At 56.5% G+C, this 13410-nt stretch overlaps 1 protein-coding gene across 2 annotated transcripts; it reads right to left on the bottom strand.

Moving 5' to 3' along the window:
• Positions 1-297: 297 nt before the first annotated feature.
• Positions 298-13410, bottom strand: CSDC2 (cold shock domain containing C2). Of its 2 annotated transcripts, XM_081249735.1 has the most exons (4): positions 13205-13410; positions 3868-4166; positions 2484-2606; positions 298-1895 (listed from the first exon to the last, which is right to left on the bottom strand). In XM_081249735.1, the coding sequence occupies exons 2-4, from the start codon at positions 4041-4043 to the stop codon at positions 1733-1735; spliced, it is 462 nt and encodes a 153-aa protein (XP_081105861.1). In that variant the 5' UTR covers positions 4044-4166; positions 13205-13410; the 3' UTR covers positions 298-1732. The 2 variants fall into 2 exon arrangements, with proteins under 2 accessions (XP_081105861.1, XP_081105862.1); XM_081249736.1 differs by lacking the exon at positions 13205-13410 and having other exon boundaries at positions 3868-5377.

Raw genomic sequence — 13410 nt, forward strand, 5'->3', positions numbered from 1 at the left:
GACACTGTGGGGCGGCCCCAGGGCTGACGTTACCACAGCCTGCTTCCTGGTTGGTGCCTAAAGTGGGGGCCTACTCCCAGTGTGTGTGTGGGGAGGGTGTCTTGGGGGTTCCCAAGAGTTAACCTTCCGCCAAGGAAGCCAGGGAGCCTTGTTCCTCAGGGGAAAGTCCTCAGGCCTTGCTAGAGTAGCCCCAGCTCAACGTGGGGGTCAGGCTGGGCCATTCTGAGTTTTAGGGGGCTGGCCAGCGCATCTTAGCAGCTCTGGTCTTCCAGCCTCTGTGCTGGGGACAGGGGTGTCTCCCCTGGGGGGCCTTGGGGCACCTACAGGACCGGGGATCCTCCTAGACAGTCACTGACCCCCGCATCCTTGGCATCTGTTTTACTCAGACTGGGTTTCATAAGGATCACTCCCTGGCAGGTGCTCCCTTGAACCCCATTTCTTCCCCCATCAGGTGATGTGTTCTCTGGAGGGGAGTGTGATGGGAAGGTGGCGGGGGATGGAGGTAGAGCCCCTCCTTCCTGACCTCCCAGGCCAGGCCAACCCCCCGCCCAGGAGTGAATGCACACAAACACATCCTGGCCCAAAAGGAAGAGGGATACCACACTTCTTAAGGGATGGACAAGACAGGGACCACACCTCAGCCACTGGCCTGTTGGTGGCCAGTGGGAGCCACTAACCCATGGCTTTGGGAAGAGGGTCAAGCAAGGGGGGTGGCAGGGCTGGTGGTCTCCCAGGCTGAGAGCTCTTCTTGTGGCTGGCGCGCCTGAGGGCATGTGTGTTCATCCATCGCTGGGTCCTCAGCGGCCATGATGGCTGGGCACGGGCAGAGCATCAGTGGGGTTTGTGAGTCAGGGCAAAGGGGGGGCTCCGTCCAAGCTGGGGGAGCCGTGCTCCCACCCCTCTGTAGACCTTTGCCTCCCCAGGGGGGAGTGGAGGCAGCAAGGCTCAGCGAGGCCCAGGGAAGTGGACACAGCCTCAGTTTGGGGTTCCCAAAGCCACTGCCAGGCTGAGGAGGAGGGGCTGGCCAGCAAAACAGGAGCCCCCCAAACTGCCTTCTGCCCCCAGGCCCCTCTTTCCTGTCTCACGTGTGCTGAGAGAGAGCAGGAAGGAGGGAAGACTGGGCCTTGGCCATGGGGGGTGTGAAGGGGTGGCCCCTCTGCCCCCAGGTTTCACCCTCTTCCCCGGCAAGAGACCGGGAGGCTCCCCCAAAGCACTCAGTGGCCTGGCTTCTGAGGGGAGGGATCGAGGTCACCGTGGGAGACCAGCCCGGGGGGAAGGGGGTGTGTGTGTGAGTAGCACAAGCAGAGTCTGGCCTCCGGGGCCAGGCCTGGAGCAGAGGCAAGGGGAGCAAGCTTGTACGGGGGCGGGGCAGGGCCCACTGCTGCCCCGACTCCCAGCCCAGGCCTGACGCAGGCCCTCAGAGGCTCAGTGGACACGCAGATGGGTGTTAGGAGGGCAAAAGGGTCCTGTGCGTGTGTGGCAGGAGGGGAGGAAGGAGAGAGAGTGGAAAGCAGGGAAGGCAGGTCTGGCGGCCTCACCCTCGGTCCAACTCACACAACAGTCACGGGGTGGATGGAGGCACACACTCACGTCCACAAGCACAGACAGACGTGCACACCGAGGCCGCCCAGGGGACTGGCTCAGCCAGTGCCGTGGGGCGTGGAGCTGGCTGCTGCCCATCTACCCTGTGCGGCTCCCCCCACGCCTGGCGGCTGGCACAGGGGCCAGCAGCCTAGGAGCCCACGACCTGGCCGGACCACGTCTCGTGGGGAGTGTGTGGAGCCAGCTGGGTGAGCACCACCTCCACGGCTTGGAACTTCTGGTTCTTGGGCGGGATAGGGCACATCTTGTAGGTCACCTCGTCGCCTTCCACTGGCACGTACTCCCCCTCGATGCTGGTGGGGGGGAGGGGGTGTCAGCCCAGGAGCAGGCCCCCTCCCTGGATGCCCCCTGTGGTCTGGCCTGAGGGCAGCCTAGCCCTGGGCCTAGTTAGGCCAGGGAGCCTGAGCCAGCCTCCCTTCTCAGAGCTTCAGTTCTCTAATCTGTAAAATGGGAATCATAAACAGCCCCTCGCTATGCTACAAAGTGAGATGCAAAAGGGCTCAGGGAGGTTCCCAAGGCTTAGGGCTCAGTGACTCCACAGGTCACGCCTGGCATTAGGGCTGGGGGCCAGGCCTAGACCACCTCCCACCTCCTAGCTTCCTTCCAGGCTGAAGGACCCAGCCCTCTCGGCCCCCGTGATGCGGGAACAGGATCCCAGGACTCAGGCAGTGGTTCCCAGGGCTTCTGGGGTCTGAGTGCCCCCTCTCCATCTGGCCCCAGCCCTCCTCCACCCATGCCCCTGGAGGCCCTATGAGAGGAGAAAGGTGCCAGGAACACAGACTTCAGCCAGTGAGGGGAGAGGCCTAGGGAGCATTCTGGAGGCACTGCTAGGATACTGCAGCAGGGGCCCAGCCAACAACGGGGAAGGGGGAGGGACTCACTCAGACACATGCACGAAGATGTCCTCTGACCCGTTCTCCGGGGTGATGAAGCCGTGGCCCTGTGAGCGTGAGAACTGCTTACAGACACCCTTGAACACGGGGCCAGCCGAGGCACGGGCTGTCCTGAAGATAGGGTAGGGGTATTGGAACTGTGGGCTGGGGACCCCCTCCCTGGACCCCCACAGCTCTCCAGGGGCCCATCTGCGGGGCCTGCCTCAGTGCTGTGGAGAACCCTCCCCAGGCCAGAAACCACCCATAGAGACTAGTTCAGTCCTCTCATCATCCCATTGGACAATAAGGAGACTGAGGCCCAGAGAGGGAAACTGGCTCTCCCAGGGTGCACAGCAAGTGGGTCTCTTGACTCCCAGCCAGTGCCCCTCTCTCTGTACAAGACCCTCCCCTCCTGAGCTTACATGGATTCCTGTTGTAAGATTTCGAAGTGAAGAATGTACAGCCTAGGCTTGAATAACTCCCAGAACGAGGAGCTCACTATCTCCTGAAGCAGCAGTATCCATCCTGTTCACTTATTTGTCATTCATCCATTCATTCATCATTAAGCATCTGCTCTGTGCCTGGTCTTGGGTTGGACATGGGACAATCAGCGCTTGCCATCAAAAACCCCTCCTTTGGGGCTTCCCTGGTGGCGCAGTGGTTGAGAGTCCGCCTGCCGATGCAGGGGATGCGGGTTCATGCCCCGGTCCTGGAGGATCCCACATGCCGTGGAGCGGCTGGGCCCGTGAGCCATGGCCACTGAGCCTGCGCGTCCGGAGCCTGTGCTCCGCAGCAGGAGAGGCCACAACAGTGAGAGGCCCACGTACCGCAAAAAAAAACCAAACCCCTCCTTTGACCAAACCAAGTCAGCCTCCCTGTGGCTCCCACAAAACCCTTCCCCAATTTGACTCCACCCCGTGACCTACCCCAAAAACCCAGGGCTGGTCTCTGTCCAGCCTGCCTGCCTCTCTCCAAAGGTCCACCCCATGCCTCTGCTTTTGCCCAGGCTGTTTCATCCACCGGGAGCACCCAGCTTCCTTCTTCACCTGATACATCTTCCAAACCCAGCTAGGACATCTTCCCTGATGCCCAACATTTGGTCCTCATGCCCAACCCGGCCAGGTGTAGTGAATGGTGGACAAATTCCCTCTGGATTGTAAGCACCTTGCAGGCTGAGACTTTGCCTTATTCATCACTGGATCCCCTGGTCGGGAGCTCAGTACAACTTTGTGGAATGAATGAATGCTAGCAGTTACTGGAAGGTCCTTACACAGCTCCCCTGTCCTCGGGTGAGGACAAGAGGGGATGGAGGAGGATGGGAGCTGGGCAGCCCCGACTGGAGCCCCGTCCTGGGGAAGGACCACCAGAGCCTAGGTGAGGGGCAGGTACTCACGCTGAATATGTCCTGGTCCGTTTGGTGGGCAGAGGACTGGGCAGGTCCCGAGATGAGACACAGCCTCGCTCCCAGACCCTGCTGCCCTCCCGGTGGAATGGGAAGGTGGGCCAGACGGGGGACTTGGGGGAGTGGAGCGGGGGCACGACCGGGGCTGCCGTGGGCTCCGAAGTCATGGCGGAGCCAGTGGGAGAGCCTGGTGGGCTCCCAGGCACAGGGGCCGGTGAAGGGCTTGGGCGTCCTTGCGGGCAGGGCCCGGCCTGGCCCTGCTCGGCGGCCTCACCAGCCACAGGCTCCGTCTGGAAGGGGGAGAGAGAGGTATAGGTGAGTGTGGTCCAGGGTGGGCAGCTTCTGGACACAAGTCTGGAGGGCTGGGCCTGCCTGCTACTCCTGACAGAGTGAGTTCAGGCCACTCACAGCCCCTGCCTGACTCAGTGTCCTCCCCAGAAAGACAAAATGGTCATACAACCTTGCTGTGGGCTGAATTGTGTTCCCCTAAAATTCACATGTTGAAATCCTAACCCCTCCAATGTGTTAGTATTTGGAGATGGGGCATTTGGGAGGTAACTAGGTTTAGATGAGGTCAGGAGGGTGGGGCCCCCATGATGGGATCAGTGTCCTTACAAGGACAGACACCCCCCCACCCAGAGCTTGCCTCCTTTCTCCCTGCCTTGTGAGGACACAGCCAGAAGGGGGCGGTCTACAAGTTAGGACAAGAGCTCTCCCCAGACAGAGCCAGACCATGCTGGCACACTGATCTCAGACTTCTAGTCTCCAGATCTGTAAGAAGTAAATGTCTTGTTTAAGCCCCCAGTCTGGGGTATTTTGTTAATGGTGATCCAAGCTGACTGAGACTAACCAAAAGTCCTTCCAGCTTGAAGTTCAATTCTTTAACTTGGGGCCCTAAGAGGTGGGATGGGTAAAGTAGCCAATGATCCGGGACACAGTGTGGCACAAATGCTAGCAGTTTCAAATCCACAGACCTGGTTCTGAATCTCAGCTTTGTCACCTGTAACTTGGTGACCTCAAGCAAGCCACTCAATAGTTCCAACATGGCAGGTGGGAATGTGGGCAAATGTGGACCCAAAAGGTCTGGGTTTGAATCCTGGCTCCTCTACCTACCAGCTGTGCAGCCTCGGTCAACACTCATAACCTTTGACTTGGTTTCCTGCTCTGTAAACTGGGGATAATGTTGGTTCTTACTTCACAGAGAGGTTGCTGTGAGGATTAAATGACTTTCTACATGCTTGGAATAGGACCAGGGCATGGTGAGCTCTTAGGAATGTTGGAGATTTTTCCTTAGCCCCAGGTTCCCCCTCTCTAAAATGAGGTTGAGAATGCTTACCATGCAAGGCTGCTGAGGTTTTTGGGTTTTGGTCACACCACACAGCTTGTGGGATCTTAGTTCCCAGACCAGGGATTGCACCCAAGTCTACAGCAGTGAAAACCCGTGTCCTAATCACTGGACCACCAGGGGAATTACCCTGGTTGCTGAGGATTCAATGATTTAGTGTGTGTGACGGCATCTGGCATCTTGTAGGTACCCAATAAATTGCCATTATCAGTGCTAATCAATAGAAATTCCCCTGTCAACAGCTCAGTGCCTGGATGACTTTAAAAAAATTCATCCTATATTTTCCTCTACAGAAGAAGAGAATGTAGTTCCCCCACCCATGCACTCACACACACCCCCTCCCCAGGGGTTGGTAAGTCTTGGGCTCCAAGAGACGCTAGCTGTTGATTGAGCCTGGGGCGGGCAGCCTGCCACAGTGGGGCCAGACAGGACGCCTGGACCAGGAGAGCTCCAGCGCCACTGCGTGTTAGCCGTGGACTTGGGTAGCACTTCCACTGGCCTCAGCTTCCTCATCTGTATAATGGAGCTGATAAGCCCTGCCTCACAGGCTATGGTGAGGCGTGGCTAAGGCGGGGGGATACAAAGAAGTGCCCATTGTCCATGGTCATATAAGAGTGAGGGTGACGAGTTCTCCACCTCCTCACCCCCATTCCTTCACTCCTCCCCCCACTTCACCCAAAGGCCTTGGGGCCAGAGGTGAATCCCTGAACTAAGTCTCTTTCTGGCCTCCATCTCCACCCTGCCCCGCCCCCCAGGGAAGAGTTGAGGACTCCTTAGGACTCCAGAGCCCGGCATGGACTAGAAGAGCCAAGGAGTCACCCCATTCAACCCCCGTCATTGGAGCAGGTCTCCTGGCCACTGTTCAAGATCACATAGCAAGTGGGACTTTTCTGGGTCAAGGTGATGAGCTGGCTCTGCCATCCCTGGGGGCGGAGATGCAGCCTCCCTCCTCCCCAGCAAGCCCCCAACACATCCCTTCCAGCCAAAAAAGAACTGCCAGGGGTGGGGTGAGAATTGCCCCTCACAGCCCCTCATGCTGACATGAAGTTTTTCTCTCTGAGCCCACTTGAGATGGCAGGGATGGGCCAGGTTTAGCATTTTTATCCCTATTTTATTTATTTATTTATATATTTATTGGCTGTGCCGCCCCGCGGCTTGTGGGATCTTAGTTCCCCAACCAGGGATCGAACCCGGGCCCTCGGCAGTGAAAGCGTGGAGTCCTAACCACTGGACTGCCAGGGAATTCCCATGTCCCCATTTTAGAGAGAAGAAAACTGAAGCAGTCACAGAAGAACTTGCACATGAATGTCCATGGCAGCATTATTCATAAAAGCCCCAGAGTGGGAACCACCCAAGGGTCCAACAACAGATAAATGGATAAACAAAATGTGGTTAACCATAAAGTAGAGTATTATTCAGCCATAAGAAGAAATGAAGTAGTGATACAGCTGAACCTTGAAACCGTGAACCTTGAAATCATGATGCTAAGTGGGAGAAGCCAGTCACAAAAGACCATGTATTACATGATTCCATGCATGTGAAACGTCCAGAATAGGCAGACCCATAGAGACAGGAAGTAGATTAGTGGTTACAGGTTTTGGGGAGGGGGAAGGAGAATGAGTAGTGACTACTAATGGGTACAGGGTTTCTTTTGGGGGTGATGAAAATGTCCTAAAATTGACTACAGTGATGTTGCACAACTCTGTAAATATATTAAAAGCCGTTGACTTGTCCATCTTAAGCGGATGAATTATATGGTGTGGGAATGATATCTAATAAAGCTGTTACCAAAAAGGAAGACAGGCAACAAAGCTACCCAAGATGACACAGCCAGGAAAGCAGGAGATGATGGGCCCTGCATCACAGCCCTGGGTGCCTGCTTCCCTAACTGGGTGAGGGTGGCCGGTGGCAGGGAGAGAAGCTCAGCCTCCCTTTCTCCAGGAAGCAGGGTGGCGCGGCCTGCCCACTGCACAGTTTTCCCAGGCCTGGTATTGTGCTTGGCGGTGACAGCCTGTGCTGGGAGGTCATGGCGGGTGGAGGGGAGGGAAGGAGGTGGGAGAGGGGCAGAGGCAGCCCACAGTGGTTACCAGGGAGATGCAGCTGAGCTGGGCCCTGCTCTGACCAGCCAGGCCTTCGGACCCAAGACTGAGTGAGCATGGCTCCCAGGTCTCATGCAAAGCAGGCAGTGGGGAAGGGGAAAGAGGCACTGATTTTCCAGGGTTAGGGTTGAGGGCAGCCCCCCTCCTTCCCTTCCCCCAAATGGGCCAGGCAGCAGAGGGGGAGGAGAAGGGGATGGAATAACAGCAGCAGTAGACATTCATCCCCTCTAGCTCCCAGTCCACAACCCCACCTACCCAGAGGGGCTCCCAGGGAGAAGGCGGGGAGTTGACCTTCGGGCAGGAGTTGGGGCTGGAGGGGCAGACGAAGTAGCCCCCACAAGTGCCAAGAGCACTGCTCTGCAATCTACCCTCTCTCCTTCCTCTTCTGGAAAATGGGGATTACAAGAATCCCTCCTCCAAGAGCTTCAGTGAGGATGACATGAGATGGAATGGGGGAAGCACTGGGTAGGTGCTGGGTGAGGGGTTGCTCCTTCTGGACCGGGTGGCTAAGTTGGGCATGGAGGGGAGAGGGAGTGGGCAGAAGGAGAGACCCGCCAGCCAAAGCCGCCCGTTATGCTCGTCTTCCCTGTTTCCCCAAGGACTCACCCACACACTAGGTCCCTGCACTGCCCCTCATAGCTTCTCCTTTCATTTAGTTCCTGCAATAGTCCTTTAAGGCTGGTGCTATTATGACCCCATTTTGCAGATGAGGAAACTGAGGCTCAGAGAGGCTGTCACTCACTCAAGGCCACACAGCAATTAATGTCTGAGCCAGGACTTGAACCAGGGGAATCTGACTCTGGAGCCTTGAAGTGGGAAGTCAGGAGTCCTGGGTTCAGCCCCTGCATTGCTACTGACTTGCTGTGTGACCTTGGACAGAGTCTTTCCCTCTCTGGTCCCTGCCAGAGCCCTGGACTTGAAGGAACTGCACAGTGCAGGGCAGCCTGGGAGACCAGGGAGAATGGAACAAGGGGGTGCAGAGCAAGCCTCCAGTTCAGACCCTTTCTCCAGAGTATTGCCACAGAAGGGGGCAAGTGAAGACAGGGCTTTTATTGTCTGCATGCTATACACAGTCTTTACAAAAAGTCTTTACAGGACTTCCCTGGTGGTGCAGTGGTTAAGAATCAGCCTGCCAACGCAGGGGACATGGGTTCGAGCCCTGGTCTGGGAAGATCCCACATGCCGCGGAGCAGCTAAGCCTGTGGACTACAACTACTGAGCCTGCGCTCTAGAGCCCGCGAGCCACAACTACTGAGACTGCGTGCTGCAACTACTAAAGCCCATGCGCCTAGAGCCTGTGCTCTGCAACAAGAGAAGCCACCACAATGAGAAGCCTGCGCACAGCAACGAAGACCCAACAGATCCAAAAATAAATAAATAAAACAAATTTTTTTTAAAAAGTCTTTACAGAAATTATTTTCCATTTTTAAATTTCCCAGTTGCCCTCAAAGGTTGAAATTACAATTGTTTCCATTTTACAAATGAGGAAGCTGAAGCTCAGAGAGGTTAAGTGACTTGCCCAAAGTCACACAGCAGGTAAGTGACAGAGGCCAGATTTGTCTGAAAGCAAATGGTGCTTTTCTTGCGAGGATAAATTCTGTTCCTGGTTCAGCCAAGACAAGGCTGAACTTTTCCCAAAAGAACTTTCCCTGAGAAAGGGGAAATAAACTCTGAGAGCAGAGAAATAGATGTGTCTGTAGAACATGTGTTCCAACTCAAACAGAGCTAAACCCTAGCTCCTGAGGAATTCGCTGTGCCCATCTGGGGGCATCTCTGGCCTGGAATAATGCCCTTCAGAACTAGCAGTTGGAGGGCAAGAGGACAGCTCAGGACCCAGAGGGCCCAGGACTGAATCCTGGCTCTACAGTGTCCTAGCTGAGTGACCCTCCCTCTTTGAGCCTCAGTTTCCCCATCTGTCCAATAGGGCAAATCGTACCACCCTGTTCAGGTTATGAGAGGATCTGGGAGCTGTGTCAATGGTCCCCCTGTGAGTGTTCTGGTTCTGACCCTGCCAGCCGAGGTCCTCTTCATTTCCCTGCAAGAAGATCAAACCCCAGCAATTCCACAAACAAAAGGGCCAGGGGAGCTGAAAACAAAACATCGGGGCTGTTCGGAGATAACCCCAGGCAAGGTCGTGATACAGCTTCACGGGGCTGTGAATGGTGACTCAGCCCTGACAGCAGGTGGCCATCAACCTGGTGTTGGGGCTCCTCCAATTATCAGCTCCCCCCAAAAGAACTGGGCAGGAGATGGCCCTCAGAGTCCTCTGTTGACCAAGCGAATCCCTCTCCTTCCGGGCCAATCAGGGAAAGCAAGCTGGCTCAACCACCCAGGGCTGTGTGACCTGGGGCAAGCACCTGCCCTTCTCTGGGCCTCAATTTTCTCCTCAGCTACATGAATCATCATTGGTCCAGATGACTCATGAGGGTCACTCCAACTCTCCTCTGAGGTTGCCAGAAACACATACGTCACTGAATATGATTGCCAGGCTCTGGGACAACAAATAGGAGAGGAGACAGCCCTGCCCGTAGAGGGCCCCAGTCCACTGGGGGTAGCAGATAGACAAGTAGAACACAGGGTGGTTAGTCCTGATACGACAAGATCACAGCCACCGGGACTTCCCTGGGCGCGCAGTGGTTAAGAATCTGCCTGCCAATGCAGGGGACACGGATTTGATCCCTGGTCCGGGAAGATCCCACATGCCGCGGAGCAACTGAGCCCGTGCTCCTCAACTACTGAGCCTATGCTCCGGAGCCCACGAGCCACAGCTCCTGAGCCCACGAGCCACAGCTACTGAGCCCGCGTGCCGCAACTACTGAAGCCCATGCTCCTAGAGCCCGTGCTCCGCAACAAGAGAAGCCACCGCAATGAGAAGCCCGTGCACCGCAACAAAGAGTAGACCCTGCTCGCCGCAACTAGAGAAAGCCCGCGTGCAGCAACGAAGACCCAACGCAGCCAAAAATAAATAAATAATAAATTAATAAATTTATTTTTAAGAAAAGAAAACAAAACAAAATTCAAGTAGTGAGTTTAAGAAAGAAAAAGATCACAGCCACCATCGATTGACTATTAACCGTGTGCCGAGTGATATGTCAAACCCTTTGCCCTGTTTCCTCATTTACTCCTCACAACACACCTACATGATAATTACTGTTATTAACCCTGTTCCTCAGAGGAGGAAACCGAGGCCCAGAGATGTGAAGAGTCCTGCTGGGGTCACACAGCCGGTGGGGCAGCACTTCCGCACCCTGGAGATGTTTTGGGGGGCGGTGCAGAAAGGCCTCGGGTGGGAGGCGGGGAGGGAGGCAGGGAGGGAGGCGCGGCAGGTCCCTGAAAGCTCCTGCCTCCCCTGGAGAGGGAAGAGCAGGGCCTGGGGTTCTATTTCTGGCTTTGTGCTGACTCAGACCATGACCTTGGGTGAGCAAGTTTAAAAGCAACTCCCTCAATAAAAACATCCCAGCCCGAGCCCCCACTGTGGAGGAACAGAGAGGGGGAGGAATGGGTATGGTGGCTTAGAAAGGGGAAGGGCAGGGAACACAGGGTGATGGTGGAAGGGCTTTCTGAACTTTGAGGTCTTGTCTGTGATGGGCCAGAGGAGGGTGAGGAAACAGCCTCAGAACCACCGGAGAGAAGCTGGCACTTCCCCAGCGCGTCCCCCTCTCCCAGCCTCCCAGACACTCCTTAAAATACATCAGTGCCAAAGCTGCTCTAGCAGCTGGAGGTGACCTAATTAAACCTGGTTCTTTCCCTCTCCCACAGCGTGTTTGTGTGTGTGTGTGTGTTTGTGTGTGTGTGTGTGTGTATTGCGGGGAGTGGGGGGTGGCGCTGCCCCGGCCAATACTTGAGCTTAATTGAGACCCTTTAACTCTCCTCCTTGTCATGTCCCCAAGCTGCCCTGGGGGGCTGCTATGATTAAGCCCTTTGGGCTTCCTTGGTATTAGTGGGGGTAGGGATGCCAGGATGGGCACCACGAGATCCATGCTCACATCCCAGCTCCGCTGGGCTGTGTGACCCTGGGCAAGTTGCTTTCCCATCCTGAGTCCCCCTAGAAAGACGTATGGACTGGTCAAAGTCACATTTAGACTGGCCGAGCTTGCATTCAAATCAACATAACCCCAAAGCCCATGAGCTTTCCAGCGTGCCATGCCACTCATCCTGGTGACCATCGTTTCACTGGCTTTGGGGCAGGGGAAGAGCTCCCTGCTCCCATTGCTTTTTGCCTCCCATCTTAATGCTCTGCATGGACAAAGGTCTGAATTGCCCCAAGCCCTCTTCCCACCAGGCTCTGGGTCCTGGTTTTGCTGGTTGTTACCAGTGGATGTGACCAGCTTAGCTAAGCCCTGAGCTCCCTCTGCTGGCGCCACTCTCAGGGACTTGCCTCTAGACCAGCCTGCAGGTGTTCCCTCCCCACCAGCCAGCTGTGTGGGACCCCCCATTCCCCCCTAGGGAGGCCCCCTCCATTGCCAGTGGACTTCTGTGAACATTGCCCATCCATCTCTCTCCAGGCCTGGGAGAAACCTCTGTGGCCAAGATTGTCCCCTGACCTCTCCCAGTCCCCTGTGAGCTGGTTCCTGCTTACACGTGTCTTTGTTTTTTTTTTGGAGGGGTGTCAGATCCAGAGGAGTGGGGCAGATACGGGGAAATAGATGTTTTTGGAAAAGACTTAAAAGAAATGGTGGGGGGAGGTGGGGTAGGAGGCTGGGAGGAGGAAATATCCAGAATTTGGAGGACCCAGAGGCCTCTGGGATGGAGTCAGTTTTGGGGAACTGGCTCCCCATCCCCCAGGGGGCTAGAGACAGCCCCTTCCCAGGGAGAGGTCTCCACTGGAGCACATCCAGGCGGGCATGATGCCAGGCTCTAAGAGAGGTTGCCCACCCTCCATCCGGGCGCACTTCCTCTTCCCCTCCCCCAGCCCCAGCGGATGCAGCAGTTCACACTCTGTATTTATTATTGTTCTCGCTCCGCGTCTCCCTCCCCTCTGCCTGGGAAGAGTCTGCGGGCTGGCAGATTGGCAGGAACCTGCTCTCCCCCTTCTGGGTGCCAGCATCACCCCTTATCTCCGCCTGGACTCCTTGTGCCAGGGTCAAGCCACTGAGGGACTTGGCACTAACCAAGCCTGCCCAAGTCCCTGAAACCCACGGCAGGGGACCCAGCAGCCCCTGGCTTATCACCTCTGCCTTCCAGGGGCTGCGTCCTGGCAAGGGTGGAGGTTAGAGCCAGACCAGTGGGCAAGGGAGAGGAGTGGCCTTAGGAGAGGCAAGAGCTCCTGGTGGGGTTGGCTCTGAGGCAAAGGGGAAAATACTAACATGGAGCCACCTCTCCATCCAATTAACACCATTATCCCCCATCACATGGGGGAAGAAATAGAGTCAGGATGAGACAGCTGCTCCAGGTCCAGCTGTCTGCCTGCCCCAGACGGTCCCTCCCGACCCCCAGCCCCGGATTCCAAGGGGAAAGACTTATTTTTCTCCCTGCTGCACTCTCTCTTCAGTGTCTGGTAGGAGCACAGTGATTTCTCCAGTCATTTCTCTCCCCCTGGTTCCCAGACAGGAGGCTGTGGCTTGGCAGGTGTCTGCTGCTCTCTGCTTCTTGAGCCAGACACAAGTCCCAGACACACACACACACACACGCACACACACACACACCCTCTCACAGGGAGCCACACAGCCTCAGCTTCCCCTGGGGGCCCAGGAGAGGGAGCGCAGGCGGCGAGATGGCCGGGTGGGCTCATGTGCTCAGCCGCCTGCCCCTCTTCTGTAAACTGAACGGGGCTGAACCAGCCCCAGGGGAGGTGCCCACCTTCCCAGCGCCCCCAAGTCACGCCTCCCTCCTTCGCCCCTGCCAGAGCCAGTTTCCAGTGTGCCCGCACGGTCTGGCCCCTTACCTCTCCCTGGCAGCTGAGGTCCTGGCACTGCCTCCTGCAGCCGGCTTGGCCTCTCTCGCGCGGTTGGAGCTGATGAGCCGGGGATGGTCTGAAAGATGTGCTGTGTGTATGACTCCGTGTGTGTGTGTGTGTGTGTGTGTGTGCGTGTGTGTGTGTGTGTGTGTGTGAGAGAGAGAGAGAGAGAGAGAGAGCATGCAGCACCTCAG

Source organism: Mesoplodon bidens, assembly GCF_964165515.1.
Source record: "Mesoplodon bidens genome assembly, chromosome: 11".
In the NCBI taxonomy this organism is placed as follows: Eukaryota; Metazoa; Chordata; class Mammalia; order Artiodactyla; family Ziphiidae; genus Mesoplodon; species Mesoplodon bidens.